At 46.5% G+C, this 25,221-nt stretch overlaps 3 protein-coding genes across 11 annotated transcripts in view; 2 read left to right on the plus strand and 1 right to left on the minus strand.

Moving 5' to 3' along the window:
* The window catches only part of LOC113428608 (major histocompatibility complex class I-related protein 1-like), a 684,789-nt gene that overhangs the window by 498,838 nt on the left and 160,730 nt on the right, over window positions 1-25,221 (minus strand). The window lies entirely within an intron of this gene.
* The window catches only part of LOC113431589 (major histocompatibility complex class I-related protein 1-like), a 76,618-nt gene that overhangs the window by 45,341 nt on the left and 6,056 nt on the right, over window positions 1-25,221 (plus strand). The window lies entirely within an intron of this gene.
* The window catches only part of LOC113428433 (major histocompatibility complex class I-related protein 1-like), a 103,141-nt gene continuing 84,706 nt past the window's right edge, over window positions 6,787-25,221 (plus strand). For all 3 annotated transcript variants that reach the window (XM_087953908.1, XM_087953909.1, XM_087953910.1), the window contains exons 1-4: window positions 6,787-6,889; window positions 20,011-20,274; window positions 23,276-23,551; window positions 24,901-25,185. In XM_087953908.1, the coding sequence (XP_087810034.1) occupies window positions 6,820-6,889; window positions 20,011-20,274; window positions 23,276-23,551; window positions 24,901-25,185 (895 nt within the window). In that variant the 5' untranslated portion in view covers window positions 6,787-6,819. The remainder of the gene's footprint in view (window positions 6,890-20,010; window positions 20,275-23,275; window positions 23,552-24,900; window positions 25,186-25,221) is intronic.

Below are 25,221 nucleotides of genomic sequence, written 5' to 3' on the forward strand. Positions count from 1 at the left end.
AGGAAGGGAGGGAAACGGGGGCTTTGAGGTCCAAGGACCAATTGATGGTGAAGATGCTTTGGGAAATCCCTCTTCTCTCTCCTGTTCATCGCAAGCGCTGCAAGGGGAGGAATTTGGGGGAGATCCAGTGGGGCTCTGGGAAGGGGGGGCTCTGCCTGCCCCCAAACTCTTGTCCTGCAAGGCCAGACTGTGGCCCCTCTCAGGATCTGACTCTCTTGGATCAGGAGGCTCAGAGAGCTGCAAAGAGGAGATTGGTCAGAGAATGACGGAGCAGCTGTCCAGATGAAGTCAAAAGACACTGACACAAACTTGTAGTTTAGATAATATACAAATATATTTAACATTTATAGTTGCAGCAGACAAGATAGTCAGGAACATCGTGAGGTAAATCAAACAGCACACAGAACACAGAGAAGAAAAAGGCGGGAAAAAAGGGGAACTCCCCCTTTATACCCACAGCAACCAATCATAGCGTGGATTGCCTCATGCAGAAGCCAGCCCAACCAATCAGCTCTTCCCCCATTGGACACTTTCCTGTTGCAGTTCCTGAATTTGATATCCTAACAAGACTGGGGGGTCCCCAGTGCAGGAGGAAAAGGGGGGCAGATGAGGGGCTTCTTGAGGCTCCTGCAGTCATGGATGGAGAAGGGGCTTCTCTCCACTCCTTGGAGCCCTCTGGGATTCCCTCCCTCCAGAGGCTGAGGGAAGACATGGAGGGGGAGCATAGGGATCCGTAGGTCTCCGGAAGCAACACGGACCAGTATTGGATTCCTGTATTTGAGGGGGGACATGGATGTTATCTAACTTGTGGGGCAGGTTCTCAGCCGCCTCTGAAGCCAGTCCCAGCCCTGCCTCTCCCTTCTTTCTACCTTGGAAAACCCCACCCAGCTGATCCCTCTCTTGAGGAAGCCGCAGTTCTCATGAGTGGGATCAGCTGGGCCGATTGGTGCTGATCCCTCAGTCTGGGCGGTGGGATTCCTCCTCTTGGCTCCCTCCCAGATTGACTCTGCCTGCTTTTTCCCTCTCTTGGCAGCACAAGTGGACAGTCCCAGCATGAGGAGAGAGGAGAGGAGATCAGCTTTCTCCTGAATTAGGCCGGACTCTCCGGAGGAGCCTTTCAGGCCCATCCTGCATGCCTGGAACCAGGATGTATTTGGGGGTCTTTTGCCTTTGCTTTTACCATTGGATCAGTATCCTTTTGTATTAGGATTGAGGAACAGAGGAGAAAAGAACATCTTACATGTTTATAATTGTGGAATCAAAAAGATTCAAACTGTGATTAGTAGATATTATTTTATTTTTTATTTATTTCTTTCCTGCTGAAGGCATTGAAGATATCCAACACACCTTTTCCTCCTATTTTCCCCACAACAACCACCCTTTGAAGTGGGTTGGGGGGTCAGAGCGAATGACTGGCCCACCCAGCTGCCTTTTGTGGCTCAGGTGGGACTTGAACTTAGAATCGCTTTCTAACCTGGTGCCTTAACCACTACACCAAACTGCCTTGTCTAGCTTGTAATAGCTTTGTAATGTAGCATGTAGCAACTATGTTGTTGTTTCTGGTGACTTTTAATGGGTTTCTGGTGATTAACAGGTTTTAGAAAAGGGCCCATAGCTAATGGGGCGAGGAATAGGATGAAGAATTTTACTTTAAGGGAGAAAGGGGGGAAAGCTGGTTATTTGCTGGCTTTGCTCCCTGTTTTTTAAAGGGGAGACTAAGAACGACCTTCAGACAATCCCGCACAGAGAGAGAATCCGGTTGCCTGCAATTCTTGGGAAGGAGATCAGAAGGTCTAATCTTTCACCATCCTTTCCCTTCAGCTGCTCGGCTTTCTTAAGCACATCTGGGTTTTCATTGCACTTCTTGAAGCTTTACAATTTCTTGATTAATGACTAGTTCACTTCTGACCTATTTTATAACCTGTACTTTTATGTTTTTTTATTGTTTACCATTAAATTCAAATTATTATTTTTTAATTGTAAGAAAGTTGCAATGGACTTTACGCTTACACAGTATTATATTATAAATCTTGCTCTTTCTAGCTTTTTTCTTTCTTTTTAAGAGCCTTGATATTTAAATCTTAATTTTTTATGGAAAAATTCCCCTTTTTAAAAAAAATCTGGGGGACAAAAACCTTTTTCCTGTGGAAACTGTTGCTTACCTCCTTCTCTTGTCCTTGAAGAGAAAACAAAAGGTGTTTTTCAAGTCTTCCAAAGGTGATAAATTATTTTGGGAGATAAAACTGAAAAAAGAATGTTCTCCAACTTACAGGTTTTATTTCAAAATACAAACAAAAAAATTCATGGGTCAAGAACAGTTCTGAAAAATCAAGACAATATGCAAAAGCAGGAAATATCAGCTGGACCTGATTTGCAATTGGAAGACTTGGTGTTTAATTGGTCACCATCACATCCAAAGAAGTATTTGGTTTGTCAGAACAGATAAAAACCAATATGAATAGAAGAAACTCTTGACGAATAGATAGGACGAAGGATGGACTGGATTTTCTTGGCAAGAGAAATGCTGTGCTGTTGAGGAGAATTATTCAACAATGTATCTGGCAGAGATAGTTACAAGAGATTTATGAACTTTGGAAATGAGATGCAATTGTTGGTAAAGTTCCTAATTAAAAACCTAAGGAAAGGTTTCACAATTAAGAACCAAACACAAGGATTTAACACTGGACTCAGAGATAATGATTGAAGTGGTTTGTGATAAATAAGGAACCGTGTAGACTTTCTGTGAATAAATTATAATAACAGACTGTTAATAGTTCTTTGAATTTTAACTTTGCTGTTGTTCAACTATTAATTGTTTTTCCTTTCACATATATACTCTATGACAGGTCAGTTAGGTTGCAAATAGATGTACAAGATTATAAACTTTGGACCTCTTTTGCAAGAAGGGAAGCTATTATTGTTGCAATAGATTTCTGAGTGTTCAACTGGAGGGCATAATATGTCCTTTTCTTTCTTTTTAATTATTTTTTCAATGTTTTTTAGTTTTTTTCTGTCTCTGTTCAACCCTTTTCTTTTGGATTTTAATCTTTTGAATAAAATAAAATGGTCAATTCTAAGAAAAATGGAACAGGAGATTCACAGTTTGGCCTGGCTGCTTCCCCACTAACCATTGCACACATACTGTAAGAATAGCAACATTGTTTTCTGAAAATAAATGGTTTTCATTTCTTCTCATCTGAGTTGCTGCCTCTTGTTGGAAGTTGGGAATAGCAAAGATTTTTCCCTCTTTGTTGCTCAGAGACTCCAATTTCACTCTGAGTGGGAAGAAGAGGAGAAACCAAGGCAAAAACTGGGAATGGGGGACTCCTATGTGCTCTTTGGGGAGGAGGCAGCCATTTTGCTCCCGTGTCCAGATGTTTTTCCAGCATCACCAGCTGATCTTCTGTAAAATGGTTCTTTTGTCTTGGCTTGGTGGGGGCAGCAACAGAGGTTGCTTTCCCCTCAAATCCTCCTTTGCCTCAGGCTGTTGGCCAAGTGGCTGGTTTCTGGGCCTCATCCAGTGGCTCAAGGAGACAGGAGTTCAGTGACCGGCCAGAGCCATCCTGGTCCCCTTAAATAACAAGGATTTCCCCCTCCGTGCTGTTCAGAGACCCTGATGTCACTTTGAGAGGTAGGAAGGGGAGGAACCAAGGTAAAAATTGGGGGAGGCTCCAGTGTGCTCTTTGAGGAGGAGGCAGCCATTTTGCTCCTGTGTCCAGATGTTTCTCTTCCCTCAGGCTCTTGGCCAAGTGGCTGATCTCTGGGCCTCACCCAGGGGCCCTTCGGGAGACAGGAGGACAGTGACCGGCCAGAGCCTTCCTGGTCCCCTTGCAGAAGGGCAGTTTCTCCTGCTTCTCACGGATCCTCTCCTGGCTCTTCAGTTGCCCAATAAGATCAGTGGCCCAAGAGTGGGGAGACCCCTGATTGACGGGAGAGATGTCCCCCATATTAAAGATAGTCCTCAGTTTACGACCCAAGAGTCTGAACCCAAAATTTATGTTGCTAGGTGAAAAATGTGTTGTGAGTTTTGCCCCATTTTACAAACATTCGTGCTGCAGTTGTTAAGTGATTCACTGCAGTTGTTAAATTAGTAACTTGGTTGTTAAATGAGTCAGCTTCCCCATTGACTTTGTCAGAAGGTCACAAAAGGGGATCACATGACTCTGCAACCGTCATAAATGTGAATCAGTTGCCAAGCATCTGAATGTAAACCACGTGAGCATGAGGATGCTACAATGGTCATAAGTGTGAAAAATGGTCATACATGTTTTTTTCAGTGCCGTTGTAACTTTGAAGGGTCAGTAAATGAACTGTTGTAAGTTGAGGAGTGAAAGGGGGGTCTTTCACCCCAATGTCCTTTGGGGCTTCCCAGATGCCCTCAAGGGCTCCCATCTTTGAGAGTCTGAAAAGGGCACAATTTAAAGCTGGCGTCTCCAACCTGCAACATGAGAGTCACATTCAGCCTTGGAAAGCTAATAATGCAGCCCCACAAAATGTTATGTTACAATAAACAATAGAAAAATAATAGAAGTATATACTAACTATATTATATAATTTGTACAGAGCCCAAGACAATTCCTTTTCACTCAGTGCTTCCCAGGGAAGCCAAAAGGTGGGACAAGGCTGCTTTAAAGCATTAGGTGAAAATTCACTCTGTATTTGAGCGCCTTCTGAATCAAAAGTTTTAGAAATATATTTATTTATTAGACTCCTCTCCATCTTGAAAATGCCACAAGAGCCTTTGAGCATTTTTATCCAGAGCGAAGAATACTTGGAGTTTCTGACCTGACACAACCATATTTTAAGAGACTTTTGGAAGGATATCAAGCATGGCTACCACAGCAGAAAAGGCCCATCTCCTGGGTCCCACTACAGGTGAGTCCTAAGAGCCAAGGCCCACAACAGAGGCCCAAACCAAGCATGCTGTGAAAAATACGGCTCAGGTATTCACACAGAAAGTGTGCTATTTACAAGCAATGTCTGTGATTTTTTTCACAGGATTAGTGTTCACATCTGGTCAATTATATTTGTCTTTTTGTGTACAAGATTACATTTGTTGTACGTAATACAAGAGAGCAAAACCTTCCAATCCTATCATTGTCAGGAATCGCCTAGCGCAGGTCTGTAGTTTGTCTTTGTCTTCCTCACAACAGAGCAGAGAGGGAGCTTAGGCAATCCAGTAGGTAATTTGATCAGTTCCAGCTTTCGCTAGCTTGTTTCTACATAATTTGATTAATTTCTGGCTGGCTTGATGCTTAAAACAGCATTTGAGACTTTTCTTCTGATGGGATCGTTTTTTCCTTCCCCGCTTTGCGAATTGAGAAGAGAAACATCAAACCAGCAGAGGGCGCCATTCTCCAGCTCATCCTGTTTCCAGAAATTCTTAGGGCTTTGCTGAGACTCTCCTTATTTGAAAGATTTTCAAAGATTTATATTCCTTTATGTTCTATATTTGACATTCTTGATCTGTCTAGCTATCCCTTCCTCTTACCCACAGACGGGGCCTAATTTCCACTCTGTACATGCTCAGTGGAAAGGTGACTGCAGAAGAAATGAGATGATTTAAGCCCTGAAAGGACAGTTGAATGTTTCTCATACTTTGTTCATCATAGGAAATGTAAAATCAGCTGAATTTGGGGATCATAATAACAACTGTAATCGGAAGAGGGATTTATTATTTTAGTCCAAGGATTCTCCAGAAGAACCGCCAAAGGAAGAGCAGCCATTTTAGTTTATGGTAGGAAAAGGGAAGAGTCTGAAGCTTCCTAAAGATTCATGGCTTCACCAGAGAAGAAAAGGAAACAGGGAAGGTATATACTGTGTTTGATCTGTCTGGCATTTTTCCCTAGAAAGAAAGAAATATCTTCGTCTTGAAGAGGCCACAGAAAAGCCTTTGAGCGTTTTTATCCAGAGCGAAGATCCTTTGGGGAGTCTGAGGTAAAACACAGAATCATAGGACTAGAAAGGACCTCGGAGGTCTCCTAGTCCAACCCTCAGATCCAGGCAGGAGACCTAATACCACCCAAGCCTCACATGTCTCCATTTTTCAAAACTTCCAGTGAGGCAGGCCTCACAATTCCAGGATGTCAGCTATTCCATTGATTGATTGTTCCCACTGTTAGAAAATGTATGTTTCTAGGTTGGATTTCTCTTTGACAAGTTTCCACCCATTACTTCATGCTGCCTGGTGCTTTGGAGAAGAGGTCAATCCCTTCTACTCTGGGACAGCCCCTCAAGGGCTGGAAGACAGTTATGACACAAACACCTCATCATCTCTGTTGCTCCTCCCTGCGCTCTTTCCAGGGTCTCCGCGTCTTTTTGGAATCCTGGAGACCGGAAGTGGATCCAGCACTCCAAGGGGGGGGGCTCCCTTGGGCACCATGAAACGGAAGTCTCATTTATCGGGTTCTCTTGGTGTTTTTCTCCCTCTGTTTGATGCCGCCCAAGACTGCACTGTCTCTTTTCATGCGAGGGGCAGTGCGGGATCTCCCCTCCCCCTCGCCTGCGCCCTCCCCCCAGGGCCATATTTACTTCCTACTTTTCCCAGCCCCCCCCCCCAGTTCCGCCTCTCCCCCCAAGAGGCGGAATCCCTGGAAGGGAATTTCCTGATGAAACTTTCGCTTTCCTTTTCCCTCCTCTCTCGCCGGTTCCCCTTGGACGTCTGCCTAGCGACAATGACGACATGGGGATACTTTTTTTCTACTGGTTGAGCTTGGCCAATCGCCGGCTTCCTCTGGATTGTTGCGCTGTTGCTCACATGGGGCGTGTCTTACTCTTCCTTCCAGGAAATCCGAGGGCTGCTTGAGGATCTCGGACAGGATGGCTCTGCGCTCTGCGCCCCTCTGGGTCCTGGTGCTGCTGGCGGTCGCCCTACGGGAGAGCTGCGTTGGTGAGTCCCTTTGGGGCCTTCGAGAGATCCGGCCCCTTTTTCTTCCAGGGACTCTTTCTCTCTCCCCCCCAAAAAAGTTTATTCCCAGAAATAGAATCCTGGTTCGGTCCTCTTTCCAGTCCGCTCCCCTTCCCCCCCTGTAGCCACTTAAATATTAGGATGGGGCTCTGCTGCCCCCCCCATCCAGGAGAGCCCCTCTGGGAACAGGAGAAGGGTGGGCCCTCCAGATGTCAGTCAAGTCTACCTGGGCGCCCCCAAGCGCAGTTCTTTCCCTCCCCCGAAGTGGCGATTGTCGGAAAGGAGCGTTTGCAGGGGATCAGGGCAGTTCCCGAACTTCCTGGCTGCCTTCGCCCAACCCCCCTCCGCCTGGGTCGCCTTTCCTGCCTTTGGGGGGCTTTGGGGCTCTTTGGGGCTTCTGGCGCTGGGAGGACCCGGCTGGTTTCTCTAATCGGATCCGTGTCTTGGCAGATGCTGGTGCAGTGGAGCGATGGGGCCAAGGTTGTTCTGTGAATGCAGCAGGATGAGAGTCTGGAGAGAAGCCCTTCTTAATAATCTCCCTAAATATTCCTCCTTCCTGATTGTCACTTTCTCCTGATCCCCACCATCACTAGATGGTCCTAAATCCCTAATATCCCCAGAGCTTTTTTGTGGGACAGGCAGAGATTTGCCTCCCAAGAGGTTCGTTCTTTCATTTCAGAAGGTCCCGACATGGGGCAGTTTGCAAAATATTTAAAATATTTACAATGTATTATTATTCCTTAGTAATCAGGAACTTGGGGTGTTCCTGGCTGTTTGCTCTGAGAAATCAATATAGCAACTTCTCAAAAGACATTTTAAAAAATTGGCAGAAACTTAAGGATTAAATAAGCTGGTTTGGAGGTAAAAGGAGAGAAGCAACTCTGGATGGTGACCATGAAATGAACCACTTCTTTGGACACAGACTGGCCCAAACTCACCGGCCGTTCCTGACACATTCACCATTGTGAGGAAGCCCAACCTGAGTTGCATTCACACATTTCTCCTCTCAGGCAGACTTCAGATTTCCTCACTGCTCAGCCCCACAAGGGGAAGAAGCCGGTTCTGGATCTCGGAGAGTCCGATTCCCCCTCCTTCTGTTAGAGAAATCCCTTTTGGATTCCGAAATCTCCCCAGAGCAGGAAGTGGGTCTGGGATCCCTCTCCCCAAAAGCTCTGAGAGGCCCCCGGGATTGTGGGGAGAAGCAGGAAGAAGGAGGCCCAGGCCTTTGCCTTTGACTGGGAAGGACTGGGAGGCCATACTGGAGGGAATGGGCAGTGGGACTACAGGCAGTCCTCAACTTACAACAGGAGAGCACCTGCTCCCCCTAAATGGAAAAAGGCACCTAGAAAACCTCTTGAAAAAAGCAAATTTGTGTGCTAAGCCATCGAGGTCCCCAACCCCCAACAAACAACAGGGGAGGGAACTCTGGCAGCAGGAGTCCCCATCCTGCAAGACAGTGAAAAAGAGGTAAGTGGAGCCATTCTACCTTTTAAAATTGAAGGGACATTAACCGTTACATGCACGGGCTTAAAAGGGCCCATAAACATTATCATTGACACCGGTAGTTCGCAGTGCCTTATCAGTCCCGAGACTGTGCGTAGGCTAGTTATAGAAACAGAAATGTTAACTACCCCCATTCGATTCCAACAAGTAGATGGATCCATGATAGGGGGAAGTCCAGCTACGCAAGTCACCGAAAAAGTAAAGCTAACCATAGGGGAACACTGGGAAATAATCCGATTCGTAGTAGTCCCAAAGGCGACCCAATCAGTAATCCTGGGTCTTGCCTGGCTAGACGAATGGCGGCCAAATATAAGCTGGGAGGGTAGCTATAGGAGAATCAAATTAGCACTTGGTCCTGCGCCACGTCCATTATCAGCCCAGAAATACAAAAAAGCCAGCTGGATAGAACAGTATCATTGGCTGATCAACTCCCAGGGATTCCCAAAATCCCAATCTAGTACCTTGATCTGGTTCCATTTTTCAGTGAGGAAGAATGCAACGTGCTACCCCCCCCTCCATCACAACACTGACTGTGCCATAGAGTTTATAGAGGGGGCGAAATTACCAAAACCCCAAATGTACTCCATGACTCCTAAGGAAATGAAGGAGCTACGAGACTACATAGACACAAACCTAGCCAGAGGCTTCATCCAACTTACAAAATCCAGAGTGGCTGCCCCTGTACTATTTAAAGAAAAAAAAGATGGGGGGTAGTGGTTTTCATCTTTGTATTGATTTCAAGGGGCTAAATTGCATGAGTATTCACAACACATACCCCCCCTACCACTCATGAAAGACATGTTAGAACACTTAGCGAAAGGGAAAGTGTCTACCAAATTAGATCTCTGTGAAGCCTATTACGGAATCCGCATCAAAGAAGGAGATGAATGGAAGACTGCTTTCAACAACCCCTTAGGCAGTTTTCAGTTCAGAATAATCCCATTTGGGTTACAAGGAGCCCCAGGAGTCTTCATGCAGCTCGTAAATGGAGTCTCACATCAATATTTGTATAAAGGGGTCCTGGTCTACTTGGCTGACCTTCTCATTTACAATGAAATTCTAGAAGAGCACATCAAGTTAGTGAGAAAAGTATTAAAAAGACAGTTAGAGGCAAAACTGTATGTGAAGCTATCCAAATGCGAATTCCATAAAGAGTCTTTGGATTATCTTGGCTACCGCATTTCAGCTCAGGGGATAGAAATGGATCCAGTCAAAGTGAAAGCTGTCCTGGATTGGCAACCCCCAAAGAATCGCAAACAGCTGCAAAGCTTCCTGGGATTTGCAAACTTCTACTGGCAATTTATCTCCTCATTTGCAGAAATTGCATTACCAATAACAGAATTATTGAAAACCGGGAGTCGGGGGGGGGGGGGGCAACCAAGGCAAAACCCGGACAGCCCCTTAAATGGACTCTAGAATGCCAACAAGCTTTTGAATGGTTAAAAAGGCATTTCGCACAGGAACCCATTCTAAAACACTCTGACCCAGCATTGCCTTTTATAGTGCAAGCAGACGCTAGCGACGTAGCAGTGGCAGCAGTTCTACTCCAGAAAAATGATAATGGAGATCTGCAACCCTGTGCATATACGTCCCAAAAACTCACAGACACTGAAAAAAGGTGGGTTGTATGGGAAAAAGAAGCTTATGCGGTTTGTTGGGCTTTACAAACTTGGAGACAATTTTTAGAGGGCAGTGCCATTCCATTCGAAGTGTGGAGAGACCATAAAAACTTAGAAGCTCTAAAAACACCCAGGAAACTCTCTCCTACACAAGTTAGATGGGTTCAATACTTCAAAAGGTTCAATTTCCAATTGAAGGACCTCCCAGGGGGAAAAAAATCTACTAGCAGACGCGTTGTCTAGGAAGCCCCTATTCGACAGTATATCATAGTTTTAATTCTTTTAGTGTCTTTTGGCATTGTCTCTTGTTCTCCATGTCTGTCTGAGGCTCTTCTTCCTTTAACTCCGCCTCACTGGAATTTCTTTGTTCTTCAACCATCGCCATTATTTTCTTTTCCAATATTTCCAATAGTTCCCTTCTTTCTTTCAACATTCCTTTGTTTTTTATTTCTTTTGTTAATCCTTCTGTCTCTTTGTCACAATCAACACACAACAGTCCCAGGAAATTGTATTTGTATATCCTCTTGGTAGAATTTATCCCCCTTTTTTCAAAATTTCCGGGGTTTTTATTAATTTATTTGTCTTTTCTTTCATAAAGTTATAAGTCCAGTAATTTTCCATATAATTTTATAGGAAAAAAATCTTTGACCATTAGATGGCGCTCTGTATCACTTTTCACTTTTTAAAGTTCTTTTCTCTTTTAGTTATATTAAACGATAATTTCCAACCATTTCCACAATTAATTTTCTTAATATTGACCAATTCCAGGCAAGTCCAGCATTTAATCCAATGCCTAGTTAATGCCAATTTATATCATTCAAAGTTTAGTCTCTAGTTTCATTGTGGCTTTTTATGAACCAATTTTGTTTACTTTATATTTTCCTCTTTTTTTTCTGTTAGCCGCTGTGTTACTCTTACGCAAGGACACTCAGAGTTATTAAGAAAAAAAAATCAAGTTCTTTTATCTGGTTGCACGACGCTCACCACTCCACCGCTCCAACACAAAACTTAAATCCCAGCAGCTTTCCGTCTTCAGGGCAGCCATTTTAGGCTTCCATTTCTCCTTGTCTTCCAGGGGAGTAACACCTAGCCAGGGAGGGGAGATGCGGCTCCCCTCGACCCAGCTGGCGGTCTCCCCTCTTCGCCCACCCCTCCGAGGTGAGTCAGGATGACACTGGTCCCATAGGGACCCTTCCGACAAGGGAAACACGGACCCGAGCCACGCACAATCGCAGTCTGTCCGTCGTCAACGGAAGCGCCACTGGAAATCAGTGTCGCTGTAACGTCAAACAGTCACTAAATGAACTTTTGTAAGTAGAGGACTATCTGTATACTACATTACAGTGCTTTACAGCCCTCTATAAGCGGTTTACAGAATCAATCTCCAACCATTCTGGGTCCTCAGTTTACCGACCTCGGAAGGACGGAAGGCTGAATCGACCTTGAACCACTCAAGATCAGACTTCTGGCTGTGGGCAGAATTAGCCTGCAATGCTGCATTCTAACCACTGGACCACCACAGCTCAAGGTATGGGGTTGAGCCCCACTGACTCCTGGGTTCAAAACCAATTTCTGTTCAGATGCCTGAACTCTGGGACGTGAGGGGGGAAGAGGAAGATCCGGAAGGCTTCATTGCTGCTCCCTTTCCTTCCCCCTTTGCCTCCCAATATCCCCCAGGCAAGTAATTGGGTTTCCCTTAAGGATCCTGTGCAGAGGTAGTATTCAGCCAGTTCGCACCGGTTCTGGCAACCCGGTAGCAAGAATTTGGCATGGGTTGTGGAACTGGTAGCGACTTCTGGCTGGCCACGCCCCCGAATCGATTCCCCAGTCGCTCAGTTGCCCCAACCACCTGATGCTCGCGCAGCTTGCCCACCTGCCACTTTCCCCGCCCAGTCACTACTCCCTTCTTATGTGGCATGCTGGGCCCTCGTGGCTTGCCTAACCTGACTTCCCCACATGGTGCCTGCACCCCAACTGAGAAGCCATGATCTGCCTGCCCAGGTCACAGGTAAGCCTGCGTCGCGCTAGGCCCTCGCCCACCCCCAGGGCCTTTCTGGGCCTCCCCCCCACTGCCCAGGGCCTTTCTGGGCCGCTGCCCCACCACCCAGGACTTTCTGGGTGGGAGGAGACCAAGGTGGGGGCGTCTTTTTTGGGCCAGTCAAGGGGGGAGCAGTGGCAGCCACAGTGCGGCTATGGGAATCAGCCCCAGGAATTCCCGGCCTCCCTTTCGGGGCACCCCCACCAGCCACCACTGCCCCCTCAGCCCCAGCGCAGCAGAGAAAGCAAACAGATAGGCTTTCCGTTCGCTTTATCCTTGCCTTTCGGCGCACCCCAATCCGCCACTGCCACCGCCACCCATGTGCTTTGAAAGGGAGGGCAGATGGATGTTCCGGGACTGCTACTTTCTTCATTGTCCCGTCGCTCGCTGCTCTGGAGTTTGCCCAATAAGTTCTTCCCAGAAAAGGTGTGTGTGTGTGAGTCAAGGAAGGAAGGGAAGGAATGAAGGAAGGGAGGAAGGGCCAGAAGGAAAGAGCAAGAAAGGAAGAAAGAGCAAGGAAGGAAAGGAAGAAAGGGAGGAAGGGCCAGAAGGAAAGAGCAAGAAAGGAAGAAAGAGCAAGAAAGAAAGAGGAAGGGAGAAAAATAAAGAGGAAAAAAGAAAGAGAAAGAAAAATTGGAAGAAAGAAAGAAAGAAAGAAAGAAAGAAAGAAAGAAAGAAAGAAAGAAAGAAAGAAAAAGAAAGAAAGAAAGAAAGAAAGAAAGAAAGAAAGAAAGAAAGAGCAAGAAAGAAAGAGGAAGGGAGAGAAAGAAGGAAAGAGGAACAGGGAGAAAGAGAAAGAAAAGAAGGAAGAGGGGGAGAGAGAACACTGTGCTATTATTTTTAATTGTTCCATTATTTATCATATATTAATATTTTACACTGTCCCTACACCTAGAGTGATTTTATTGCCTTTCTTTTGCCCAGGTATTTTTCAGGGTTTACATGTCAATAGTCCAGAGCATAAATACAGGTGCGTTTAGCAGAGTTGAAAGGGACTATGGAAGTCTTCTAGTCCAACCTCCTGCTCAGGCAGGAAAACTGAGGGTGCCAAATTCTGAGTAGAGGTCCTGGGAAAGGTGTCAGAATAACAGAATAGCACTTAGAAGGCACTTTGGAGGGACTGTTGAGCCTGAGGCCTCAGATGTACTTCACGGGACTTCCTCTTCGCAAGGTAGGTGTCCCTGCATTCTGTTCAGGTTTGTGGTTAGCTCGTCAGTCCTTGTTCTGGGTTCTGTAGGTAGGGCCTTTGCCATGGGTTGTTTCGATTTGCATTGGCTTTCAGGTTGGTTGTTTGCAGTTGGGATTCAGCCTCTGATTTGGCCTATGTGCCTTTCTCACTGTTTTCCTTCCTCTGTCTTGACTCGATAGGATCTGGGTCCAGTGATTGCGGTGACTTTCGCGGGTACCCATATAGGTCCTCCTGTGTGCGTAGACCAGGTCCCCTATGGAAAAGTTCCTACACTTTCCGGTGGAGTCTATTGGGGTTTCAGGACTGTAGTTCGGGTGTACTCTTGTCTAGCGTTGATTGGAGTTTTTGGCCCATTAAGAGTTCTGCTGGGCTGCGGTGTGTTGTTGAATGGGGTGTAATGTGTTGGGCCAGCAGCATTCAGTCGATCCTTTCCTGCCAGTTCCCTTTACCCAGTAGTCCATGGGTAGAGAATAGTTTCTGAAGAGTTCTTATGATCGCTTCGGTGGTGGTAGAAGTCATTCTGATTACTTCTAGCCATTTGGAGTACGCATCGATCACTATGAGGAATGTTTGCCCCTGATAGGGCCCAGCGAAGTCGACATGTATACGGGCCCATGGGGCTGTAGGTGTCTCCCACTTCCTTGGACTGGCTGCTGGAGGTGCAGGCCGAGTCTCTTGACACAGGGCGTGCAGGTGGCAACCCAGGCCTCTATTTCTTTGTCCAGCTCCGGCCACCACATATAGCTTCTGGCTAGGGCCTTCATGCGGACTATCCCTGGGTGGCCCTCATGAAGAACTGTCAGGACCTTTTTCCATAGTGGGGGTGGGATGACCACTCTCTCCCCATAGTATACAGCCCTTGAGTATGGATAGTTCAGCCTGCCTGTGTTTATATGCTTTGAATTTGTCCCCTTCTATCGATTCCGGCCATCTCCTCCACACCCAGTTCAAAATCCGTGCCATGGTTTTGTCGCACGCTGTGAGTCTGGCGATTTCTGTAGACGTCATCAGTCCAGGCTGCATTTCTTCTATTAGAAGTACTGTGGTGGAGGGTGCTGGGACTTTGACGATATCTGGAAGAGGGCAGTGGCTCAATGCATTAGCATTTGCAATGTCTTTCCCTGGCTGGTGAATTAGACGGTAGCTATAAGCGGCCATGAACACAGTCCATCTTAACATCCTGGGCGATAGGATGTTCGGTGTGGGTTTATCACCTGCCAGGATGCCCAGCAGAAGTTTGTGGTCAGTGATGAGGTCGAATTGTCTTCCATACAGGTATTCATGGAAGCGTTTGACCCCTGCTACTGCGGCAAGAGCTTCCTTGTCAATTTGACTATAATTCCTTTGTGTTTTGGACAGTGTTTTTGAATAGTATGCGAGGGGTGCTTCCGTCCCGTTGGGTAGTTTGTGGCTTAGGACTGCTCCAATGCCATAGGGGGGAGGCGTCGCATGTAAGTGTCAATGGCAGTGTCTCGCTATATTGCATGAGTATGCTGTTGGATGACAGGATGTCTTTTATTTTTCTGAATGCGTCTGCCTCGCGTTGTCCCCAGGTCCAGCTGGTGGTCTTTTTTTTTTTTTTAAAAAAAAAAACAAGTTTTATTAATTTTTAAAGACAAACAAATCATCATTAACCATTACATACTTAAACCTTTTTCCATTATAAATTTTACAAGTCAAATAAAACCTTATTTTATACAATATAATTCTATTTTAAACCATTTCCATATGAGCATACAAATACCTCTTATCCAGTTCTTTACTTCTCTTTACTCTTATTCAATTTCACTATTATTATTTCATCTATTTCTTTCTGACTTGGTTACCATTATTCTCATTCTATATTTCTGCAAGGTTTTATTAATTCTCCCAGAAACATAAACACACAACACACAAAACATAAAAAAAAATCTTTTAGGAAAGTAACTTGGCCCCAGGTATCTCTCTCTTCATGGACTTCAATTATATTCATGCTCATCTTACATGTCATTACTTATTTTATTTACCATTCTATGTCTTCTATATTAGCTTCTCCACACATTTCACTCTTCTTAATTCTATCTTAATTAATCCATCTTAATTTGAGTCATTATATTTGTATCTTTTGTCCATTCTTTATTATCCCTTTGTCTCGTTCCTTATAATAATAATAAAAAAAAGAATTTCTCCTGAAATCACTAATCAGAGTATGATGCCTTTCTATCTTCCCCCTAAATTAATCAAATTAACATTTAAAATAACACCTAATACCCAATCTGATTCTGCTTGGTACATTCTATCTACTATTTTTTTTCAATAAACAAAAAATAATAAATCCAAAATGATTAAATACATAGTTAAACAATAGATCTAAATATTGAATCTTATAACATTCCCATTGCCTTTTCCAAAGACAAATGCTACAATAAAAATTTTATAATAACATCAATACCATAGTCATATTAAACTCTTTAATTAAAACTCAATATTCTAAACATTCCCTTTAATATTTTATTAAATTTTAAAATCAATCATTACTAAACATTTCAACATTTTAATCTCTTATTAACTCTTAAACCATTCTAATTTTCTATTTCTAATACCAATACTATCTTATGTACCTTGCAAAATCTTTTTTAAAGAAATTATACTTTACCCTTTGTCCCTAAAAAAGATTCCTTTTTTCCCATCTAATTTCAAAACTTTGTGGCTTTTCTCCACCTTTTCCCTTCCTTTCTTCCCCCACCAGACCTTTCTACCCCTCCTTCTTCTAGCCTCTGCCTTACTGGCTTCCCTTCTCTGTTGTGTTCCCTTTCCCTTTTGTTTACTATCATTATAATTGATTTTGCACCTTATTTTTCCCTTTCTTGAGTGTTTTTTTAAATCTTAAGTCCTTCATTTTCCTTCCTTTCCCTCTTCCTTCTTCCTTAGTTAAATTCTGAAATTCATTAAAGATGGCTTCTTCTTCTCCTTCTTCTTCTTCTGCTGCCTCCATCTGTTGTAATGTTTGTTGATAGTTAGCAAGCGCCATTTCTAAAAAAAAGAAGGCTTCTTTCACACCATCTTTGCCATTTTTTTTGTTTGCTCATATTCTTTTCTCAGTTCCTCAGCAGAAAAAGCCATTATAAATCTTTTCTTTTCTTTTTTTCCCCCTTCTTTCTTCTTGCAACAACCAAGATATTTCAAAAAAAATAGAACAATCCCAAAGTCATCAATCAATCCAAGCCAAGGCAAAGTTCTCACTTTCTCTTCCTGGGGTAGTATCAATCAAAAAAAAAAAAAGTCCAAATCTGTATTTTAAAGCCTTATTGCAATATATTTCAGTCTTCAAATCCTTAAGGCATCTCCTCCAACAAAATCTTAACATATAAATATATTTTTAGTCCTCTCCCTTCCCACTTATCACATAAAGCCAGTTTTTACCTGAAAAAGACAGGTTTCTTAATATCCACTTGTTAATTCCGTAGGGAAGGAGAATAAACTTTCCTTTCAGCACCTCCAAATTGCCGCTTATTTTCTCTTCTGGAAGGTATCATTCAAAAAACCATAATTTCCAGGAATTATGTTAAATATGTCTTAGAGTCCTGGGAACCAAAAAAAACTTTCTCTTTTCAAAAGCTTTCTCCTCTTCCTCCTGCGCATTCTTACCCGGCTGCCAGCTTCTTTGTGGCGGCCATTGCAGACCGCCGCTGCACCGTCTTGGGAAAAGGGGGTTCTGCCGGCCGGGAAGGGGGTCTGCAACACCCCCAAACCCCTCTCCGGATCCCCCCTATCTTCAGCCACCCCTGCAGGGCAGCCTTAGCTCCAAACCCGTCCGGATCGGAGCACCAAAAATGGCTAGCGCAGCAGGGATCGCGCAGAGTCGCAAATCCCTGTCGCTCGCGAAGCTGACAAACCGGAAATCCCAGCTGGTGGTCTTATCGAGCAGTCTGTGGAGCAGTTCTGCAATCGTTGCTTTCTGAGGTAGACAGACATTATAAAAGTTGAGCAATCCCAGGAAGGCTTGCAGTTCAGCTTTGGTTTGGGTGGTAGGGGCTTCCTGTATTGCTTTCAGCTTTCCGTTGGTGGGTCGGATGCCTGCTGCGTCTATCAGGAAACCCAGAAATTCCACTTGGGGGATGGCTATGTGGCATTTATTCCTTTTTAATTTCAGTCCCGCTTCTTGGAATCTCCCCAGCACTGTCTTTAACCACTCCATTAGTTATTCTCGGTTACTGGCTGAGATGATCACATATTATCCCTGGGATATTGTGCAGCAGCCTTTCCATCATACTCTGGAACAGGCCGGGGGCTATGCTTACTCCGAACTGCAGCCGCTTACATTTAAAAGTGCCCTGGTGGGTGACGATGGTCTGTGCCTCAGCTGTTGCCTCATTGACGGGCAGTTGCTGATAGGCCTGGGCCAGATCTAATTTGGCAAATATTGTCCCTCTGCCCAGGGAGTGCAGTAGGTGCTGTACTACTGACACAGGGTAGGCACTTTGCTGGAGGGCCTTATTCAGGGTTGTTTTATAGTCAGCACAAATCCTGATAGATTCGTCTGGTTTAACTGGGATGACAATTGGGGTCTCCCATTTGGCGTGGTCCACTGACTCGAGGACCCCTTGGGCAATTAACTTATCTAATTGCTCTTTGACTTTGGGCCGGAGGGCAAACGGAACTCATCGCAGCTTGAGGCGAATCGGGGCGATGTTGGGGTCTAAATTAAATGAAATAGGGGTCCCTGTATACTTGCCTAGGTTGTCATTGAAGACATCGCTGAATTCCTAGTTCGTTGAATTCCAGTTCCGCGATGTCTGCTGCCCCTGGGGTGGTTTCTGCTGCATGCATGCTGATGGCGGTGATCTTTAGTGGCTGGAACCATTCCCTTCCAAGTAGGCTTGGCAAATTCCAGTCTACTATTGTAAGTGACAGTGTCCCTTGAAATTTGCCATATTTTATGTGTACTGCTTTCCGGCCCAGCATGGGAATGCGGCTGCCCTTGTAGTCTCTAAGTATGATCGTCTGTGGTTCCAGCTGGTCTCGCTGTAGCTTTGGCTGGAGTCTTTTGAGGGTGTCCCACGATATCATGGATATGTAGGACCCCGAGTCCACTTCCATGCGGCAAAGCTTGCCCTCGATGGAGACTGTGGCCATTACCTTGTTGGCCTCATAGGCATCGGCGTGTCTCACCTGGGTCTGCACTAGCCAAAGAAGGTGAAATGGGCTTCTTCCTCCCTAGCGTCTTCTTTTAAATTTCCTGCCAGGGGTCTTTCGCCTTCCCCCCTTGACGGCCATGTTGCCTCACATCTTTGGCAGATGGTATTTTTAAATCGGCATGCCGACCGCTGGTGGTTTCCACCACAACCCCCACATTCTCTGTTCCCGGGCTTCCCGCCTGGCTTTAGCTTGTGCACGTCTCCGTCATCATCTTCGCTTGCTTCAGAGGCGGATTCGCTGTGGTTGGGATGACGATCGGTTGCCATTGCATGGACCTTCCCCGTCCCTCTGATACGCGCTGCCGAGTTGTTGGAGGACTCTGCGGCTCGTGCCTCATCGATGACCTCTTTGAAGGAGATGTTCTCTCGGGCCAAGAGTTTCTTTTGAAGTGCGGGGTCCTTCGTTCCCAGGATGATTCGATCTCTGATCATCCCTTCAGGGTCTGGGAACCTGCAGTTTTTCGCTATCCTCCGCAAATCTACTACAAATGCTTTTATCATCTCCCCCCTCTCCCTGGCTCCATGTATAAAAGTCATATCGACTTGCCAGGTAGGAGGGAGAGGGGCCGTAATGTCCCTTGAGTGCCCATTGGAGCTCATCCCAGGACACAGTCTGCAGGTCGTCTGTGACCAGGCCATCTGCCATCTCATAGATCTCGATGTCGCAGTAGGTCAGAAACAATGCTTTCTTCTGTACATTGGGGGCTGCTTGGAGTCTGTTGACTTCCAGGTGTAGGTTGAATCGGCCCATGTAGGATGACCATTTCTCTTTCGCCGGGTCGTGGGGAATAGCCATCAGGCGGTGTGCCAGGTTGGTCGAACATTGTGCCATGTCAGTCGGTGGAGTTGCGGTCGTTGCGAAGGCCAGGAAAATGGCATCCGAAGTCCACGAGGTGTCATTTGTTCTCTCTGCTGCTCAGAATCCCACCTTCGTCGCCAGTGTTAGATGGGTCCATGGGAATAAGAGGCAGGACACAGCAGGAACCGTAATTATGTCTTTATTGACGTTTACGTAAAAAGCCGCTCAGCCGTGGCAGGCGCTAGCGTAGCTGGCGCTGTCCAAGGCTTCAGCCACTGATGGGACTTTATTTCTCCCGCCAGTGGCTGGGCCAATGAGTGGAGTTGTTAGCTGACTCCACTCTATGGCCATATTTGGTAATGTTTAACTGCAGCCTCCATGGGGCAGAGACTGAGCAATGCAGAAGGGGGGGTTGAGTGAAGCCTTGTTGGAAGGGGAGAGGACACAATTGGAGGAGAGGACATAAAGTTTGGGGATCCTGGTCTCTCTCTGGCCCTGCTTTCCCTTCCCTTCCCTTCCCTTCCCTTCCTCTCTCTCCCCCAACCTTCCTGCCCTCCAACCCTTTGGGCCCTCCAGAAGATGCTCCTTTTGGTCTTTCCCTCTTTCCACCCTCTGCTTTTCCTTTCTCTTCCATCATCTCCCCCTCCATTTCCTCCTTCCATCTCTGCCCCCCGATCTCTTCTTCCTTCCAGAACTGAACAGCGGGCCAGCTGTGCCCCACAGAATCAGGGTCCCCGAGCAGAAGCCCCCTAACTCTGCCCCTCTGGGTCCCTTCCAGGCGCCTCCTCCCACTACCTGAAGTATTTGGCCACCGGCATCTGGAAGCCCGGTCAGAGGCTGCCCCACTTTGTGTCTCTGGGGTTTGTGGATAATCACATCAATTCCTACAAGAGCAACAGCCGGGAGGAGCAGCCTCGAGTCTCCTGTATTCAGAAGGTGGGGAAGAAGGATCTCCAGTACTGGGAGAGAAACAACAAGATATTACATAGCGCTAATAAGGCATTCAGAGATGGCCTGGAGTGTCACTACAATCAGAGTGAAGGTGAGTGATGGGTCTGGTGGCTCCTCCGGGCCCATATACCTCTCCCCAGGAATCAGAGGGGGGAGAAAGGGGGGTCCCTTCAAAGGGAAAGGCTGCCTGCAAACCTTTTAAAAAGTCTTTTTTTATATTTGTTCTTGTTTAAAAATCAATATAAGATTGTCCTTCTCTCCGTAACTGACATTTTTTTCCAACTGCAGTTAATAAAAACATGTCTAAATTTGTCCATCTATCTATCTGAAGGTCGATACTGATATTGATATAAACTGAGGTAAAAAGAGATCGAAATCTCTCCTCCCCACCATTGAAGATGGAGGGTCCTGACCTTAGTGGATCTCCTGCTGTGGGGGAGGAAGGGAATCACAGATCCCACTCCAAAAAAGGAAGTGGATCCTAAGGAGATCCTGGGGGAAACAGGTCCTCATCCTTCTGTCTGTTTCCACCTCAGAGAAATGAGGGATCAAACGGAGATCCACCTGGGGAGACTAGATCTCTTTCCTTCTCTCCCTTTTTGCAGGATGAGTGGGGCCCAAACGCCAGGAGCCTCTTCTCATCCTCCAGTTGGAAGGAGAGGCCAGGAAGCCCAAATGGCGTGGGGGGCTCTTTGCGAGGGGAGCTCAGGGCCAGGATGCTCCCAATCTTGATGGGGAAAGATAGAAAAGAAAGGATCCTCCATTTGGGGCCCTTTCTGAGTTGCTCAGAGCCATCATGGCTTCCCATCCTTGGTCCCTCAGGCTGAACTCCTGCACTGCCCTCTTGGTGGGGCTGCCTTGGGGGGAGGCCTTCTTCAGCATCCCCCCCATTCTGCTATCTTTGGTGGGGACAAGATTCATCTTCAAGGAAGATTATTTAGGAAATGGATGCAATGAAATCTGTATGTAACGATTGGCTGCTTTTGGTTGAGGAAAACCTTCTCTACAAACATCAGCCATTTTCCCTCCTTTCACCCCAAGGAGGTGCAGCCCCCCTTTCTTTCCCCCTTTCCTTTCCCCCCCTCCAGGGAGACCCCAGAGCTCTGCAAATCCTGCCCCTGATCCCCCAGGATCCCCCAGGATCCAGGCCCCCTGCTGGCCTCCCAGGGGAGCAGAGCTGGACCCAGAGGGCTCCCCCTGGTGGAGGAAGGAGGAAGGAGAGTGGCCAGAGTGGAGAGGAGCCTCCTTTCCAGGCTAAAGAGCCCCAAAGGTCCCAACCTTTCCTCAAAGGGACGCTCCTTCCACCCTCCCATCGCCTGAGTTGCCTCCTCTGGACCTTCCCCAGCTCCCTCCGGTCCTTTTCTGGGGTCTTTTGAGCAGAAACTGCAGAGAATATTCCAGATGTGGTGGCATCCTTGATTTACACTAAGGCTTTGTGACATTAGCCTCTCTGGGTTTTCAGTACCATTTTAATGATCGCTGATGTCCTGTTTCCCTTTAAATTTTTTATAAAATTTGTATTAAACCTTTTGAAAAAAAATAAAAACTAATAGAAAGTTACATAAAGGAGATAAAAGAAAGAAATCAAAGAAAGAAATCAAAGAAAAATTAAAAAGTACAAGAAAAGGAAACAATTGAAGAAAATAAAGAAAAAAAATAAAGAAGTGATTTCTGATTTTCTTCATGGCAGTTATAAATATATTTTAGCCCCTCCAAAGCAACCTTCCTCAACCTTTTGACCCTTAAACTATTTTTCAGGCCTCAGGGAAGCCCTAAACCTCCAGGTTCAAGAATAGGCTGAAATTGTTTCATGCGTAGACCTGTAGATTTGCATTAATAGTGTTCTTTTACTAATAATAAAAAAATGAAGCTTGTCTTTTTAATGTGACCCCTGTGCTTTCTTTTTGCAGCACAAATATTTAATTCTATGGCAAACTTGAAAGAGGAACAGACACAGGTTTCGTCTTCGACTGAAATAAGACAATTTCTATCTTTGCTTTTGATGCTTCTGAAATAAGACTATAATAAGAAATTGTTCTCAGAAGTTGAAAACTGCTGCCAGATGTTCAGTGCCTTCCTGTGAAGGCAGGAGATTCTTCTTGGGCAGAAATCCAGAACTATTTTTCCCATGGGGAGATCAGGGAATCTCCTCTCGAGGGCAGGATGAGACTTCAGCTCACAAGGATCTTCCTCTTCCTCCAAAGGAATGAAGTTCTCAGGCTGAGCAGAAAATGCAGAGAAAGGATCCCTCACCCGTCATTCCTGTGTGTGGAAAGGGAGGGAAAGGACTGGTCAGTTTAGTTCAATTCTACTTGCAGGTGGTTTCCCCTTAGATTTGAGAGTTTCTGGCATCCTTCCTCACTCTCAAGGCCAAACAGAAGTAGAAACATTTCAGGATTTCCATTTTTTTTTCAAGCATTGGGTTTTCTTTTAAATCCAAGAATCTGGTCACTTGAAGTTGAAACATCTTCTCCAGGGCCTTGCAGAGCCCGTAAGCTTCAATCTCACTTCAAAGGTCAATAACCCTTTGGGTGTCCAGATCAGACTGGCCACTTGCTTCTGTGGCTGAGGAAAATATTCCTTTGTGGCCCTTCAAGGCTTCATTCCCACTTTGCACTAAGCCATGGTTTGTTTTTGGTTAGCCCAAAGTGGGAAGCAGCCCTTGTGACATGGTTTTATTTGTGGATGTCGACCAAGATTTATGGTCAGAGGGATCCCTGCAAGCTTTTTTGCAGATCGATCAGATCCTCATTGAGGTCATGAGATTCTCAGTCCCTCTTAGCAGCCGCAGATTCAGGCAACTTTTTTCCCTCTCTGTGATCCCTTCCTTTTCCCCCAAGAGTCTCCCCTGCAGAGGAATGGCAGAAGGAAAGATGGAAATGTCTCCGTCCCTCCGTTTCTTCTGTGACTCCCCCTTTTCGGGGTCTCCCTGGGATCCTTTGCTGTCTTTTCCAGCTTCTCCTTTTCCTGGGGAGGTTCAGGGGCTCCATCCTGGGGGGGAAATGCAGGGAGGGAGGTCGAGGGAGGGGAGAAGGGCGTGTCTCTGCCTATCTTGAGGACTCCCCAAACCATCATCTTGTCCCCCATTTCAGGCCCTCACATAATACAGCAGATGTATGGCTGTGAGCTACGGAGAGACGGGAGCAAAGGAGGGTTTCTACAGTATGGCTTTAACGGGAGGACCTTCCTCACCTTCGACAAGGAGACCCTCACCTGGGTGGCTCCCGTCCCCCAGGCCCAGATCACCCAGAGGACATGGGACGGTATTCCAGGATGGAATAAGAGAGTTAAGTCCTACCTGGAGGAAATCTGCATTGAGTGCCTAGAGGAGTACCTGTCCTACGGGAATGAGACGCTGCTGAGGACAGGTGAGCATCTGGATCCAGGCTGGACTTTCCTCCTTTATGGCCGGATTTCTCTCACACATTCAGTCCCTTTGGGTCCCTTGTCTGGAGCCTGTTTGCCCTGGTGGGAATCCTCCTCCTCCCCTTCCAGCCCCTCTTGCAGGACACGGGAAGCCCTGTTTGGTTCCCATTGCCAGGCAGCCATTCAGTGGACCAGGAAATGCAGCCTCTCCCTGGCAGGAAAAGCCCTTCAGGGTGTCCTGTTCACTGCCCACAATGAGGCAACCATTTGGGGCTATTCAGTGAAACCCCCATTAGCCAAACTGTAGTCAAGAGTGATGGGCTCCCCTAATTTCCCCCCATGAACTCTCCTTCCCCCCACATCCCACAGGGGGCTCCCTCCCAGTGTTGCACCTGATTGGGGCACCTCCCATATCCACCACTGTGGGGGCTCCTCTTCTGCCCTTCCTAAGACATCATCAGAGCCCCCACTTGGGCAAAGAAGCCCATGGGTGAGGGTGGGGGGAACCCCCATAGTTTTTGTAGATCTTTCTCTTAAACCTCGAACAGACTCCCTCAATTCTGACTTAGCGAGTCTTTCCTCAAAACGGCCCCCTCCCCACCTTCAGGAACACCCCCTCACCCCACAGGGGGATCACATTATAACCTTTTCCTGTCATTTGTTATTAATTCAGCATCTAGACCACCCTCCCCTCTTGGCTCTTTGATCCCTCCAAGATCAGCTGGTTGAGATTAGGATCAATGGGGAATCCACCCCCTCAGATTGCCAACAGCCCCTCCCTGCCAGGGAGGACCTTCTCTCTCTTCCGCTGGCATCACCTCCCTCTGCCCTCCCCCCACTTTTGAGAGACAAAATCTGTTTTCCAAATAGATCAGTGAGAAATTCCAAAAGCCCTGAGCCCCTTTTTGCTTTGATTCTGGCTCTCTTGCTCATAACATTGTGGTTGTGTCCCTTGGAAAGAGGCCTGGAGCAGCCTCAGATTCAGGGGAGAAGAAGAGGAACCAAGAAGTATGGAGCAACTTCTGTGTTGTGGTTGTCTTGAAAGGGAACTTAAAAGACCATCTCCACTCTCCCTCCCTTGAAGGGAGCAGCCCAAGATCAGTCAGAGTTCAAAGCAGTCAGAGAGGAATTTCCTTGGACCCTCAATTTGGGAAAATCAAGAGTTCTTGTGGTTGAGCATTTTCCAGATTTGGAGCATTTCCTGAAACTCTTGGAGATGCTGCAGGTGTGAAGTATAAATCCTGGGGTTGCAACTAAATGGTGGGAAATTTTCCTGCCCTTCCACATTTCTCACCCCCCTTCCAAGCTCTGGAGGAGCTCAGAGTTAATTCTGGGGGTGCTGTTTCTGCAGAGCCCCCAGGGGTGACGCTGGTGAGAGGCAAGACAGAGGTGGAGGATGGGATGGAGACGCACGTCTGCCGCCTGGATGGCTTCTACCCCAGGGAGATCGATGCCTTCTGGACGAGGGACGGGGAGGTCTGGGAGAAGAAGACCTTACATGCGCCTGTGGCCCCCAATGCGGATGGGACCTACCACTGCTGGCTCAGCATCCGGATCGACCCCAAAGAGAGGGGCCGCTATCGGTGCCACGTGGAGCACGACGGCCTGCCGGAGCCTCTGGACCTGGCCCTGAAAGGTGAGAGGCTGCAGGGAGGGGAAGGCTGGGCTCTTT

This window comes from Notechis scutatus, chromosome 2, assembly GCF_049901735.1.
Source record: "Notechis scutatus isolate UNSWTSFEM ecotype Mainland chromosome 2, rNotScu1.2, whole genome shotgun sequence".
NCBI classification, from domain to species: domain Eukaryota; kingdom Metazoa; phylum Chordata; class Lepidosauria; order Squamata; family Elapidae; genus Notechis; species Notechis scutatus.